This window comes from Physella acuta, unplaced genomic scaffold (genome assembly GCF_028476545.2).
Source record: "Physella acuta isolate Inbredline_101_S28 unplaced genomic scaffold, ASM2847654v3 ptg000886l, whole genome shotgun sequence".
NCBI classification, from domain to species: Eukaryota; Metazoa; Mollusca; class Gastropoda; family Physidae; genus Physella; species Physella acuta.
Genome location: NW_026732403.1, coordinates 29,318 through 46,260, shown reverse-complemented (window position 1 = coordinate 46,260; position 16,943 = coordinate 29,318). Strand labels below are relative to the sequence as shown.

General features: G+C 37.9%; 1 protein-coding gene across 1 annotated transcript in view; it reads left to right on the top strand.

Annotated features, from left to right (window-relative positions):
• Window positions 1-7,062, top strand: part of LOC131952668 (neuronal acetylcholine receptor subunit alpha-2) — a 97,211-nt gene extending 90,149 nt beyond the window's left edge. The window contains exon 8 of the mRNA XM_059315429.1: window positions 6,164-7,062. Coding sequence (XP_059171412.1) covers window positions 6,164-7,044 — 881 coding nt within the window. The 3' untranslated portion in view covers window positions 7,045-7,062. The remainder of the gene's footprint in view (window positions 1-6,163) is intronic.
• Window positions 7,063-16,943: the final 9,881 nt, after the last annotated feature.

Genomic DNA, 16,943 nt, shown 5'->3' with positions numbered 1-16,943 from the left:
AACATAAGAAGTAAAAATCGTGTAGACCACACTGAATTTTATAACAAGAAAAAATCGTGTAGACCACTCAGTAGGCTAGTTTATACTTGGTATATTTTATATGAAAATATATCAAGTATAAACTAGCCTACTTTTTTTTAAAAAATCACTTTCGTGTCTTCTTGGAGGTACGCGCAATTTTAAACTTTTAAACTTAAAATTTTTAATCATTAAGAAATGGAAAAAAAAGTTTTCTAAGAAAATCAATAGGCACGAAAAGCTGGTTCCTAATGGTTCCAAATTTTTGTTGCCAGAAAGCATATTTTTCAACTAAATTTGAATAATTTAAAACATTAGTTTAATAAATACAAAATTACTTCCGGTTTCATTAAAGCTAGAAATAACCAAAGAAATTATTACTAGTAGTATAATAGTAATTAAGCAAACGCTCTTATTACTTTCTCGTATACTCGAAGTATAGAGAAAGTCTTGTAATCGTGAAAAAAGAAATCGAGATTTTTGCAAATCTCGACGTTTTACATCTCCCTGAGTCGGAAAAACTTCGCAATCTTGTTCGTATGTCTGTGTGTGTGTGTGTCTGTGTGTGTCTGTAAACACGATAACTTGAGTACAGTTACAGCTAAGTTGATGAAATATCATACATAAGTATTATATCAAATTCGTAGATCCGTATCAACTTTTGAGCGATTTCCAATAACCGGAAGTGGACTTTTTCTACTTTAAACTTTTCAAAAGCCTATAACTTGAGTACTGTTTCAGATTCTGAAATGAAATTTTATATTTAAGTAAAAGATCAAATTATCTGCCTTCTGTCAAATTTTGAGTAATTTCCGTTGACTGGAAATATTTTCAATTTCTCAAAAAACGCAAGTGAATTTATAAAGTACTAATAATACTCAGCACTATTATTCACATTTTGTTTGGCGTTCACTTAGTGCGCTATTCTATTTTCTACGCGATTCTATTCTATTTTAGAAAGTCAAAGTAGTTAAAAATGGATTAAAAATTATGTATACATCCCTAGTTGCCATTCCCCGTAGTGTTATATATTATCTTTATATATATATATATATATATATATATATATATATATATATATATATATATATATATATATATATATATATATAATTCTCTTCTTGGAGACCATAGAAAACACCAAGCTGTAAGCGCGCCTAGCAGCCCCCGCTCTTCCTCTCTACCATCCCCACCCCCACATGGTCTGGTGAGCTGTGGTTCACGCTCAATGTTTACAATCGTAGAGCCGGGTTTAGTGACGGCTATTAGGGGCAGATAATTTCGTTTGAAACGATTTTAAACTTAAGGGAGGTAACTAAGAGGGGGCTGCTTTCACGGGGGTGAGGTGGGGTGGGGGGTAGGGGTGTGGGTGGTGGTGGTGGTGTGGGGTTGGGTAGTGTAGGTGTTGGGGGAAAGGAGGGTTTTAGTGTTTTAAAGCAAATATTTTCAGTGGCAGCATTGGTACTGTCGAATTCACAAATTATGAATTTCTGAAAAAAAAAGAAGATAAAACAACTAAATAGCGGCGTATGATACGCCGCGGATAGGCTCGTTATGACTATTTGAGAAAGTTTAGGGGAGATCACTCCCGGTTTATTTAAAATTAGTTTTATTATTATAATCTTATTAATATAACTTTTATTACTTAACAAAATGAAACAGTTATATTCATTAAAAAACACACCAAAATTATTTGTCATCATTAGTATACTTCTTACAGGCGCGAATATTTTAATCTTATTTCATGCGACAATTATCAGGTTCATACACACACAATCCGCTGAGTATACCATTTTTCCAACAGCTGAGTTGCCAGATAAAGATTCTAAAATTGTTCTTTTTAAACAATATGTAGTCATGCTTTGAGCTACACTGTCGGTGTTTGTTGATGAAAGATTTCCGTGATATATTTCTATTAAATCGATTTAAAAAAAAAACTACATACAATTTAAAAAAGGCCACATCAGTAACTTTTGAAAAAGGCATTCATTTATATACAAATGTATTATTAATTTTGCTGTAAGTTTTCGTATTCAAACTATAACAAGGTACTAATTAAACATAGTTTAATTTGTAGCCATTGTAAGAGTAATTATTTTTCATAATTATACTTTATATAATTTGAATTACAAATTCCATTTTACTTAAGTTCGTATTCAATTATTCTGTATTTAAAATTTTTAAATGTTGTTAGAAGTTAATGTTCCTGACTATATTTAATTAGAAGAATGGGAAGTAACTTCCGCAGAAACTTTTAATGTAAAAAAAAAACTTCTTTAACATCGCAATATAATGATTATATATATATATATATATATATATATATATATATATATATATATATATATATATATATATATATATATATATATATATATATATATATATATATAATAACTGCAGGTACGTCAGAATGACTGATTTATGTTGGCCGCCAATTTGTTGATTAGCTTACTGTTTCGGGGAAAAGAATAGTGTTATCTGTCTCTGCTCTCGAAAACTTAAATAAGAATCACTACCATTGGCTAGAAACAATACAAAATGTAAACTTACGATGTAAGAATCACTACCATTGGCTAGAAACAATACTAAATGTAAACTAACGCTAGGAAAGTACCTCCATTCTGATTTTAAGAATTTGAATGACTTAATAGTTCAAAGAGCCTGAAGCATCCATAAATCTTGGTAAGAAAATTATCAAATTAATCGAATACATCGAGCCACGCTATCCTAGAATTAAAAAGTATGTAGTGTAGCATCTCACTTAGAGGCTTGTGCTTGGAGTGGTGTTGTCTAGTTGAAGATTTCCGTACACGGGAGAGACACCTTCAGCCGTGTCAGATCGACCCCCCCCCCCCACCTCCCTCACTATACGAATGATTGGAGTCTTTAACTGGAAACTTGTATTTGACAGTCTCAGACAGATGGTTATAGTGTTAACCACACAGCCCTTATAGACACTTAGAGACAGCTCTCGAGGATCAGAAGAACTTTACTCAACATACCCACTGACAGGTCGAAAAGAAAACAAATATTTGGCGACGTGTGAAAATAGATTTTTTTATTTAGTATACAAAAGTGTCCAGTTTAAAAATGCTGATATTTGAATATAAGAAAAGAAAACTCCAAAACTATTTTTAAACTGCTTGGGGTCAGGGTTTCTTCCAGGCATAAGCCCCCCCCCCCCCCCCCCCCCGAAATTTTTTTACCGCCCCCCCCCCCCCGAACGAAACGAAATTCATATAATTTATATAGAAAATATATACTTTTAACAGTGTCCGCCCCCCCCCCCTTGAAGAAAGTTTACCGCCCCCCCCCCGAAAATTTCAAGTGCCCCCCCCCCCCCCCCCGGAGACAAAAGTCTGGAAGAAACACTGCTTGGGGTGAGTTGTTAATGATGAAACAAAATAGAAACCAAAACCTCAAAACTGAACTATGAGTACATTAAAAAAGTTTTGTTTAAGGGTTCAACATTTCTAAAAGTGACACCCTTTTTTTTACATAGTGACTGTCGGCTGGTCTCTTCATATTGCTACAAATGTCACATCATCAAAGAGTGCTCATTTGTTTTCACGCCGTCTATTTATAGAAACAAATTCAGGATTTTCTTTTAGTTCTGACTCAATTAACTTGTTGCTCAGGTTTGTAGCGTGAAAACAATATGATGCTGGTGTTTTTTATTTGGGATCCCCTGAAGCAACGGAAGACAAATTGAAACTATTGAAGAGTTATTTGCTAAACTGAAACCAATTCCAGTATGGAAATATTTCGAGAAAGGACGGAAATATACATGATGTAGAAACAGAGAAGAATGGATCTGTTTTTTACGTGTTGGGCAGTTACCTCCCTTCGTTATGACAAGATATTGGCTGTCAAATACGTTGATGTAGCGTTGCAAATACCCTGGCTGCATTTTTAGTTCTAGTTCACGTTATATATTATTTTTTATCGTGTTCGGTTTTTTTTTAAAATGCACTTTAAAATGTGTGTTTTCTCTTCCCGTTTCATTCAAGCACAAACTCACACAAACAAACAAAGACACATGCACAGATATCCATATACAGACACATATAGAGAAATATATACACCGACATAGATGCATGCACATATATCTATACACAGACACATAGAGAAATATATACACTGACATACATACACATATATCTATACACAGACACTAACAAAGAAATATATACACCGACATACTTACATACACATATATCTATACACAGAAATATAGACACATACACAGATATCCATATACAGACACATATAGAGAAATATATACACCGACATACATACATGCACATATATCTATACACAGACACATATAGAGAAATATATACACCGACATACATACATGCACATATATCTATACACAGACACATATAGAGAAATATATACACTGACATACATACACATATATCTATACACAGACACTAACAACGAAATATATACACCGACATACTTACATACACATATATCTATACACAGACACATATAGAGAAATATATACAACGACATACATACACAGATATCTATACACAGACACATATAGAAATATAAACACCGAGATACACACACACAAACACAGATACACGGATACACGGACATACATAAATTCGTAAATCAAATAAATGTGTTTGTGTGTCAAACCTTTTGACCACTGACTAATCTATAGGAGCCCACAATAGGAGCCCACAATAAGAGAAATTTGTATCAGAAATCACATACTGACTCCTGCATGACAGGTCTCATACTGACTCCTGCATGACAGATCACATACTGACTCCTGCATGACAGATCACATAATGACTCCTGCATGACAGATCACATAATGACTCCTGAATGACAGATCACATACTGACTCCTGAATAACAAATCACATGTTTATTCCTGTCTCACAGAGCACATACCTAGACTATTGTTTATAAACATAAACCAAACCCTTCTGAAACTATAGAGACTGGCCATTTTGTGTGTGCTCTCAACCCCCCCCCCCCCCCCCCAGCACTAACGAGCTATTGAACGATATCAAGTCAGCTCACGTTTTCATGGAGCGTAATGTATTCTGGCCTTTTTTATTGTTTGTTTGTTTGTTTGTGTGTCTGTCTGGTGACGGCTCAACATAATACCCCTATATTTGTGAACATTGGCGCCGGTGGAATCCATGTTAAAAAAATGAGTATGTTAGTTTATTTATTTTAAATTTTTTGTTCATAGATTAGCGCAAAGTTTGCAGTTTCTTTCAGGTATTTTTTCCGGGGGGGGGGGGGGGGGGTGATGAGGAGGAGGTGATGAGAAGGGGAGAGGGGAAATGGGAGAAGAACTCAGCCCCCCCCCCCCCCACCCCTTAACCAAGAACAGGCTATACGATACAATGTGAATTGTGTTTTTTTTCCTTCATAAACTCTCACTGATCGTTAGCAATGATAGTCAATTGTGTTACACTTTACTATCTCAAAAAAAAAAAACACGACAAATCTTTATCGTATGAAAGCTATAACCCTCATCTTTAAAAGATAAATATCTATCAACTTGTATCAACATCTTGTAAACGACACTAACGCAGTCCTCTCTACATTACCTTACTGTATACTTTCTCACCAAACTACACTGGCAGCCAGCAATTAGGGTCAAGTGAGGACTCATTGCCCACGTCCTCTACACTTTTATCTATTGAATTGGACGCAAGTGGTCACCACCGTCTGGACATAACGTGAAGTACCCGGATGTCCACGAGAGTGTGATTTATCTAATTATGCTGACCATCTGGGGCGGGTACTTTATCCTGTGGTCACGACATTGGAATTGTTCAAGGAATTGGGACACCAAGATACAGGACGTTCCACATCTATTTTATGCTGACTTGAATGCTTATTATATATATATATATATATATATATATATATATATATATATATATATATATATATATATATATATATATATATATATATATATATTTATATATATGTATATATATGTATATATATGTATATGTATATATATATATGTATATATATATGGCCTATATGTGTATATATATATATATATATATATATATATATATATATATATATATATATATATATAGTTGATTCTTTATATACGGTAAACATAACTTTTTTAAATCTTTCCTCAGGCATTTACCTGACGATTGTGATGGCCTTGACCTCAGTCTCGGTCATCATGACGGTGTTTGTCCTCAACCTTCACCACAGGGGACCCCACAAGCACTCGGTGCCGACCTGGCTCAAGAAATTCTTCCTGGGCTCCTCCGAGGTCAAGCGCCGGTCATTCCGTCGCCCTAACGACCGGCACGGACATCTGCATTATTCGGGCATCGGCGGGATGGACACGCACTGCATGGTGAAAAACATGTCCCTGAAGCTGACGCTGGATAATTTAGCTCAGGAGCTTAGAGACGAGCTCCAGCTTGAGAACGGGTTGCTGGATTACCCGGAGTACCATCAGGCAACCAATGCTAATGACAACCCGCCGAGTACTCTAGCTGATCAGGAGTCTGAAATTCAAAGTAACTTTTCATCCGCGACAGCCAATCAGAATCGTCATAATTCAACAGCTAATCAGAATCGTCATACTTCAACAGCCAGTCAGGATCGTCATAATTCAACAGCCAATCAGGATCGCAACACAACAGCATCCAATCAGAAACCTAAAACAAACGATACGCTAGGGGTCGGTGCTAACACTACGTCACAGTGCACAAACAGTCCGAGGAAACCGCAAACACACACCCCGGGCGCCGAGCTCCCCAAACCGGAGCTGCACCCCCACCGGCGGCCGAGGCAAAAGCCACGGGCGACGTACGAGGAAGCGTTGCTGTCGTTGACGAAACTTCTAGAGCGGCACGAGGTGGAGGAGAGGGAGTACGAAGACATTCAGGACTGGAGGCGGCTGGCCCAGAGCGTGGACCGCATCCTCTTTGTGTTCTTTCTCGTGGCCACCGTGTCCTCCACCCTGGCAGTGCTGGTCATCGTCCCCGCTACACAGGACACGTGATCCCCGCTACACAGGACACGTGATCCCCGCTACACAGGTCACGTGATCCACACCACACAGGACACGTGATCCCCGCTACACAGGACACGTGATCCCCGCTACACAGGACACGTGCTGTACACCACACAGGACACGTGATGTACACACCACACAGGACACGTGATCCCCGCTACACAGGTCACGTGATGTACACCACACAGGACACGTGATGTACACACCACACAGGACACGTGATCCCCGCTACACAGGTCACGTGATGTACACCACACAGCACACGTGATGTACACACCACACAGGACACGTGATCCCCGCTACACAGGACACGTGATCCCCGCTACACAGGACACGTGCTGTACACCACACAGGACACGTGATGTACACACCACACAGGACACGTAATCCCCGCTACACAGGACACGTGATCCCCGCTACACAGGACACGTGATGTACACACCACACAGGACACGTGATCCCCGCTACACAGGACACGTGATCCCCGCTACACAGAACACGTTATGTACACACCACGCAGGACACGTGATCCCCGCTACACAGGACACGTGATCCCCGCTACACAGGACACGTGATGTACACACCACACAGGACACGTGATGTACACACTACACAGGACACGTGATCCCCGCTACACAGGACACGTGATGTACACACCACACAGGACACGTGATCCACACTACACAGGACACGTGATGTACACAGCATTCAGGACACGTGATCCCCGCTACACAGGACACGTGATGTACACACTACACAGGACACGTGATCCACACTACACAGGACACGTGATGTACACAGCATACAGGACACGTGATCCACACTACACAGGACACGTGATGTACACACTACACAGGACACGTGATGTACACACCACACATACACATCTGTTTTTTCTGTCGGTAGTGATCACAAACTAGGGTTAGGCAGTCGTTTTTCTGTGTATGTTTTGACGTTATCACAGGGATATTACATGACACGGAAAATTCTGGTCTAAAACTAGGTTTAGGGACATGGTGGGATGGGAGCCTAAGAATAGGTTTAAAGATATAGTTGGATAGGAAAGAAGTTATGAAAGAGTACAGATTTTAGAAAAAATAAACTTCAGCACGGCCTGGTGTGTTTGTTTATGAAGTACCGTATATTGTATTAAAGTTTGCTTGATAAACTCTCTCGTCTGGATATGCACCAACACAATACTATTCTGATACCTGACAGCATAGGCGTATCACACCTCTGACATCAAGAGGGATAGAGAGGGACTTGTTATATATATATATATATATATATATATATATATATATATATATATATATTGAGAACTATTATGACCACAACAACTTATAGTTAATATATTGAAATATGTTTTTAGTATTGCAAATAAAGCAGGTTTTGATTACATTTGGCAGGAACTACTTTATATGTTTCCAAAGCTTGTTTAAGGTTGGGGTTATATTCTAGTTCCACTCCCTCATACAAGCCACCTCCTATGTGATAAAATACATTGCCGACATGATTCAGATAATTGTGACGGACCTTAACATCCCAACTCAGACCAATCTAAACGTGTGCTGTCGCTAGTCATGTCCGTCTTCTATACGGATGTGAGGCATGGACAATCAACTCAGCTCTCAAAAGATGGATCCAAGCCCCAGAAATGAGATGTTTGCTCAGACTTCTAGGGATTTGATGCTCGATCGTGTATCAAATGAAGTGGTCTGCGAAAGAATCACCAAAGTAATTGGTCCTGTCGAGAACTTGCTGAGTAAGCAAAGACACAAAGGCTCAGATGGTATGGACATATGCCCCGATCCAGTGGTCTATCCAAGACAATCATGTTAATATAGATCTTCAAATACATGTTTCTGTAACGTTATACTGAGCTATTTAAGATATTAATTATAATTAATTTGGAAAAGAAAATTTGTTTAAATAACATAATTTTGAAAAAGTTTGAAAAATCTATAATTCTAAAAATTTCTTTTAGTCATTTTTCCTTTAAAAGTTTTGTAATCTGATAACAGTAAAAAAAAGTGTAACAATGTTCGGGATCCTCTAAATTTGATATCTTAGTTGCAAATACTTGATATTTTATAAAAATAAAACAAAAAACAATTGAACGGATGAAAACCCACAACACCAAACAGTTCATAACAAAGACATTATCTAGCGTCAACAACATAACAACACACATACAACAATAGGACACAATACACAACATACATTCAACAATAGGACACAATACACAACACACATTCAACAATAGGACACAATACACAACACACATTCAACAATAGGACACAATACACAACACACATTCAACAATAGGACACAATACACAACACACATTCAACAATAGGACACAATACACAACACACATTCAACAATAGGACACAATACATAGCACACACACACAACAGGACACAATAGTACAGTAAACATCCCACCGGGAGACAACAGCACTATAAACTATTTGTACACCAACAGCAGACAACAGCAGAATAATCAACACAAACAACAACAACATGAGACAACAATCGAGGACACCTATCCGGCACGTTTCTACCAATATTTTATCTAGCTCAAACAGAGTTTCTTCCAGGCATCTCTTCGGGGGGGGGGGGGGGGGGGGGGGGCTTTGCCCCCCCCCCCCCCTTGAAATTTTTTACCGCCCCCCCCCCCGAACGAAATGAAATTTATATAATTTTTATAGAAAATATATACTTTTAACAGTGGCCGCCCCCCCCCAAAGAAAGTCTACCGCCCCCCCCCCCCCCGAAAGTTTCAAGTGCCCCCCCCCCCCGGAGAAAAAAGTCTGGAAGAAACACTGAGCTCAAAACATCAGTCACGTGACGTACACTACGGCTTGTGTATTGTTACTCATCCCACATATTTTAAAAATGCTGAGGTGAAAAGTTTGAAATTTTTCATGAATTTTTAATGCTTCCATAATGCGATTGTCGTGAATAGATTTTCAGACATCACATTTCGTAAATCTTAAAAGCATTTATTTATATCTAGATTCTATTAATATCATTTACATATATATGATGATATTTGAAACATAAACTGATGCCTGCTTTATGTCTAGTAGTATTCTGACCTAGACAAAAAACATGTATAAAAGAATAAAGCTGCATGTATTAAATGATCTACTCGTTAATTTTGTAAGTGGTGTATCTAATATAATAGAGTTTATATTTAAAACTGAAGCTCTGTGCATCAAATGATCCAACTCATTCATTTTGCAAGTAGTTTATCTAAACAGGAGGGAACTCATATTTAACAGTAAAGCTGCTTGTATTACACGATTCAGCCCGCCACATTCGCCATCTTTCCCCAGGTGTATATCACCTTCAGGTATAAACTGACCATGGGACATCGTGTCTTCAAGCTAAAATTGTAATTTTATTCACGCTTTCCGAAAAATGTGTTCTGTAGGTAGCAGTGGCGTAGGCAGGGGGGGGGGGGGGGTTAGGGGGGTCATAACCCCCCCATAGACCCCTCGGTATATAGAAAAAGTATGAGGGGGGGTGCAAATCGAAAATTTGAGGGGGGGGGGGGTGCAAATCGAAAGTTTGTCCCCGGGAAAAAATTGGAAACCCCCCCCCCCCTTGAGACGATCCTGGCTACGCCACTGGTAGGTAGCACATAAGGAATTTTTAAAATTTAAATCTGTATTACATGGGTTTAAGTCATGGTGTAAATTAACAATATAAAAATGAATCGTTAATTTTAATAAACTGATTAGGATTATAAGCAGGGGCGGAACTACAGTGCCGCCAGACCCCGCAATGCGGGGGGGCCCACGCCATTTAGGGGCCCACGGCCGACCCTAATAGTATTTATTATAGTTAAAAAAAAATCTAATTTTCTTGCAATTTTTGACTTGATGTTTGTTCTGTAAAACGATTACCATAGCTGCGGTTTGATTATCTTTATTCTATAGACGCCATCTCCACGCTCTTGTATATTCTTTTTCCCTTTCTTTTTAAACCACTGTGAAAGCCAAGTCCTCTCTCTTCTACAATTAAACTTAACAAAGATAAGCTAACGTTCAAACCATTTCCATAACTTATTTCCCTTTTTTAAATAGTCATAAGCTCCTTTTAATAGATGTGTACTAAACAAATTAAAAAGCAATTACTTCTCTTACTAAATATTTTTTCATAAAGTACTTACTAAAGAATGACCTTGTATAAAAAGGAAATGCATTTAAAATTAATAATATAAATACAAAAAAACCCATAAAAATAATCATAACACGAGACACCATTACTTCTACAAAGATTTCATATTTTATATTCTTTTGGCCAGATAGATGTTAAGAGAACCCATAGCAGATAAAATGAAACTGATTTTCTCAAAACACACTAATGCACTTACACACATGACGTTTTGTAGTAATTTGTTTTAATTGAAAAAATAACTTTTTTTTCAAAATTCGAACAGGCCAGCAATGAGTATCCTATGCTCTGTTCGTATTTTCTGTTTGTGTGTGTGTATATATATATATATATATATATATATATATATATATATATATATATATATATATATACTAGCGTACCCGCCCCCCGCGCGTTGCCGCGGGGATAGAAGAAAGTTTGACGAAATATATTAGAAGGATTTCACCAACGCGTTATCAATTATATGTTCTTAGACGCGTGACCTTCTTTTCTAAAAATGAGTTATTTAAATGTAAACAATGCCTGCGCTTGGATCTTAAATATCAGGACACGGGTTTACCTACACTACCGCATGAAAACCTTGAGTGTACATTAATCACTCACCGAAATAATATGGTAGAACACACTTCGGTGACCGCCCCTGTTTCAGAGACGTAGAGGGGCGCTCTCAGGGCCCCCACCCCCGATTACACTACCGCATAGGCGCGGCGTACGACCCCTGGCTCCTTAAAACTAAAAGGCGCCATCGGCCAAATAGCATCCTGTTAATAATGATGCAGATTTCGCCATTCGCTAAAGTGACACAAATGAACAGGATTTTTTTCTTTAACACGTAAAAAAAATAGTTGACGTGTTTTAAATATCAGTGTGACTGATGCAATATGCTTGCGTTACTAATGGTCTATTATTAGATGCTCAATCTCAATTTCTGACTGGACTGTCCAATAATAGATGCTTATTGCATCATTCGCAAAGTGATGAAAATCTACAGTAGCGTAGGCTCCTCATATTCAAAAAGTTATTTTTTTTATCTTTCGCAAAGGTGACGAAACTGTACAGAAGGATTTCCTCACGTTACAAAGTTATTTTTAGAAGCTTGTTTTAGTTTTACCGCTGAATATAGTAGTACCCCTTTCTCGCTATGCAGGACACTCGATTAACGGATGCTAAGTGCCAACATAGTCGCTCTAAAATCTGGGCGCCAAACCGTGTATTGACGAAAGTTGTACCTTATATGTACCCATAAGAAACTTTAGTTTTCTTTTTCGCAGAAATATTCTCGGGAGTATTCTCATCTACTCCCTAAAGTTTCATGGCACTCGGATGAACCGCATCCGAGTTTTATTTTTTATATACCGTGTATAGAGAAAAAAAATCGCCCTCCCCCCGGAGGGCGCCGCCCTTGCAATATTAAACAATATTTTTTTGCAGAACCCTACCATTGAGTGATCTAATCATCTCCCCCTAAGTTTCATGGTACATGGTTGAACGGTGTGAAACCGAAATAGACTTTAATTTTATAAACCGTAAATAGAGAGAAAAATCGCAGCCTCCCGTGGCGCCGCCCTTGCGAAATTATAAATGATTTTTTACAGAACCCTTTCCTAGAGTTTTATAATGAACTCCCCAAAGTTTCATGCCTATCGGATGAATGGTGTCACAGCGATTCACTTTTATTATTTTTATATACCGTATATAGAGAAAAATCGGACCCTCCCGTGGCGCCGCCCTTGCGAAATTTAAAAAGGATTTTTTTTTACAGAACCCTTCCCTGAATTATTCTAATCAACTCCCCCAAAGTCTCATGGCTATCGGATTACGGTGTCACACCAAAATTGACTTTTATTTTTATATACCGTATATAGAGAAAAATCGGACCCTCCCGTGGCGCCGCCCTTGCGAAATTAAAAATTATTTTTTTACAGAACCCTTCCCTAGAGTGGTATAATGAACTCCCCAAAGTCTCATGGCTATAGGATGAACGATGCCAAACCAAAATCGATTTTTATTTTTATATACCGTATATAGAAAAAAACAAATCGCGCCCTGTGGGGGCGCCACCCCTGCGAATTTGAAATATTTTTTTTCGCAGAAACCTCCCCAGGAATATTCTCAACAACTTCCCAAAGTTTCACGGCGATGTGATGAGAGGTGTAGTAATGCATAAAGGACAAACACACATACATTGCTTTATATATATATATATATATATATATATATATATATATATATATATATATATATATATATATATATATATATATATATATATATATATATATATATATATATATATGGGAGGGGGGGCCTAAAAAAAAATTTGCGGGGTGGCCATTTTTTTCTAGTTCCGCCACTGATTATAAGAGAGGTTAGTTTAAAATGTAATTTAGAAAAAAAGTTGAAGAATTAATTGGTTTATTAGTCGAGTCAGTATTTTCTTATTTTCAATACAAATTGTATTGATGACGATGTTTGTTTTTATTAGTTAGATCGTTGTTGAATTTGAATTACTGTATTACTATCTCTAAGCCATCAATCATATGCAATGAAATGTTCATTATTTGAAACATGTTGTTTATTTTAATTAAAGCAATACATGTGGTATAATGGAAGAGTTGCTACGGTAAGTAAATCACACCCGAACTGTTCTTAACACTAACATTTCACTGTCTTTATATCTTTCTAAAACTGGTTTGAATCGAACTTGCTATATGTGGTATGTACATAGTTCAACAATCCAACTTAAAAATCTGATACATGTGTTACTGAAAAGCATTTGTAAAGTATTCATCGATGTATACATATGACCACAATGTATCGAAATAAAAATATCATTTGAAAGTAGCACTTATAGTATATTGTTATTTTCACATCATTATACAATATTATTAAATCTACAACACTGTCAACTGTATTTATTTTATCTGCAAAATGGTGGGTCACATAAAAATGGAATTAGTAGAAATAGTAATTTGTAAGTTAATTATACTTGCATAAAAATAAGTAACCTTGTTGAATCTCAGGTTTATTTACTTTTTATCAATAATATTTGAAAAATACATCGTAAATAACATTTAAACACTGAAATTGCATGACATTTATATTGAACATTAATATTCTGTTTTTTTTAAATAAATTATTTATTAGCGTTACTTTATTCATCTATTAGTAATTTCCATATTTTCCCATTGCTCTTTCTATATATTGAAATAACAGGCATTAGAAGTCAAACACGAACCTCAATGTCACATTCTCTGTCTGTACTCCCTCGAGCTCTGCCTACATCCCTCTTCCTATTGCCTACATACCCCTTCCTATTGCCTACATCCCTCTTCCTATTGTCTTGATAGATCAAATTATACCATGTCTCCCCCACTGTCAAAAGGTCCCCAGCCCCTGGGTAGGTTGTTAGCGTACACAGTTTGTCAGTAGCTAGAGTGCAATGCAGTTAGTGGGCTTTAGAGAGTTCCTAATAATAGTTGAAATTACGCGTGATTCGAGGTACTGACTTCATTACTGGTTAATAGCGGCTTTAAGGCAAGGGGTTAAAGGTCATCGCAGGAAAAGTGGATTGTTATGGCAGTCTTTAAGTGGGAGGGTAGTGTGATGGGTAGAGGGAGTAGTTTGTGGGAGAAGGGGTGTGTTATGGGATGAGGGATGGGGTTGTGGGAGGAGGGAGTGGGTTGTGGAAGGAGGGAGGAGTTTATGGGAGGAGGGAGTGGGTTGTTGGAGGAGGGAGTGGGTTGTGGGAGGAGGGAGTGGGTTGTGGGAGGAGGGAGTGGGTTGTGGGAGGAGGGAGTAGTTTATGGGAGGAGGGAGTGGGTTGTTGGAGGAGAGAGTGGGTTGTGGGAAGAGAGAGTGTGTTGTGGGAGGAGAGAGTGGTTTGTTGGAGGAGGGAGTGGGTTGTGGGAGGAGGGAGTGTGTTGTGGGAGGAGGGAGTAGTTTATGGGAGGAGGGAGTGGGTTGTTGGAGGAGGGAGTGGGTTGTGGGATGAGGGATGGGGGATGCGGAGTGGGTTGTGGTTGGGGGGAAGGAGGATGTAGGATAAAAGAGTGGGTTGTGGGAGGAGGGAGTGTTTTGTGGGATGAGGGATGGGGGATGGGGAGTGGGTTGTGGTTGGGGGGAAAGGAGGATGTAGGATAAAAGAGTGGGTTGTGGGAGGAAATGGGTTGTGGGAGAAGGGAGAAGGATGTGCGAGAAGTTTAGTTCGTATTCACCTTTCTTATATCCAGACCTATAAAAATAGCTATTGCAGAAGCATGTATCTTGTTGCAGGAGATGGATGTTCACTCTATATTCAGCCATCTAATACCCAGACCTAAAACAATGATATAGAAGCGGCGAATGGGTTATGGGAGGCGATGAATTTAGTTTATATTATACTCTCTCATCTCCTGACTCAGGCTTCCAAATTTACGAGCCAGACAGCTAACTTCTCCTAAAATAGTTCCTACCTCTCCCAGCGGTTAAGTCAAATTAATCGTTTTTTAACCGGGTCTGTCCCGTTTCAAATTTGTTCCAGCATTTTCCGGCGTCCCTAACCAGTCGCCACTAAATCCCCTCATATAAGTCTCTGGTCCATTCCACTGGGAAATCTTCAGTTTCTGCTAGCGCTAAGTCTTGACAATAAAATTTAAATATTTCACACGTTTCCACCCCTCCAGTTTTTTTTTACAATATAAATAAATTTTCTACGGCTATCACATTCATTTTTTTTGTTTTACAATTTTATGTTTTTAATCCTAAAAAGAGACCAGCTTTGAGTATGGGTTCCGATTTTATTTATGTATAAGAGCTAAAGTGAAATATTGCATTTGTCCGATAGTTCTGTTTTCAAGTGAATGAACTAATTTAAATTATAAATAATTTAATGCCAACAGTTTTATTACTATTTCAGGCTCCTGTATAAAGGAGTTGATTCTCTGAAATTGATTTTATGTTGTTCCTTTTAAAATGGTTTGTGCTTGTTTCAGAATCAAAACAACGCTTATTCTCTAGCGGGTGGTGTAGTTTCAACGCCGTGAACACATTAGCTTGGCCACAATTACAAAGCAAAAGAGGTAATAATCAATAGCACAATGTGTGCTGTTACGTCATGAATTAAAATAACAGCGACCAAAGTTTAGGATTGCTGCTACAGCACAATTTCCGGGGAAAAAATGGGGCTGAACGCTAGTCTACAACCTTAATTTACAAACTAATGTCATGTTACTAATGTTACATTACTTGAATAGACACAGTTAACTTAGTTCTTTATTCTTATTCTTATATACAAGAGCTCAGACGACACGTCCTGTCTCTGATTCTACCTTTCGTTAACTGCCTAACATGTACACATCAGCTACACACAACAGAACACACAGTGAACACTCAAGGGACGCAACCATGATATACACATTACAAGGGACGTAACAATCACTAACAAGACATAATGTAACAACTAAAACATGAAGTGGGGATAACGGCTTGAGAAGTGTTTGAATTCACACATTATCTTGGTTTGTCTGTCGACTTATTTCTTGCAACACGATGCCAGTGGTTATTTATGTAAATACCAGTAGTGTGGGGTTTTTTTTTTGGAACGATTTTCGATTATGTGCACATGCTATATATTAAAAATCGCACAAATTAAAAAGAAAATTGGATCAACAAGCCGAGATTCCTTGAAAATTTGTTAGCTATTATGATATTTGTCAT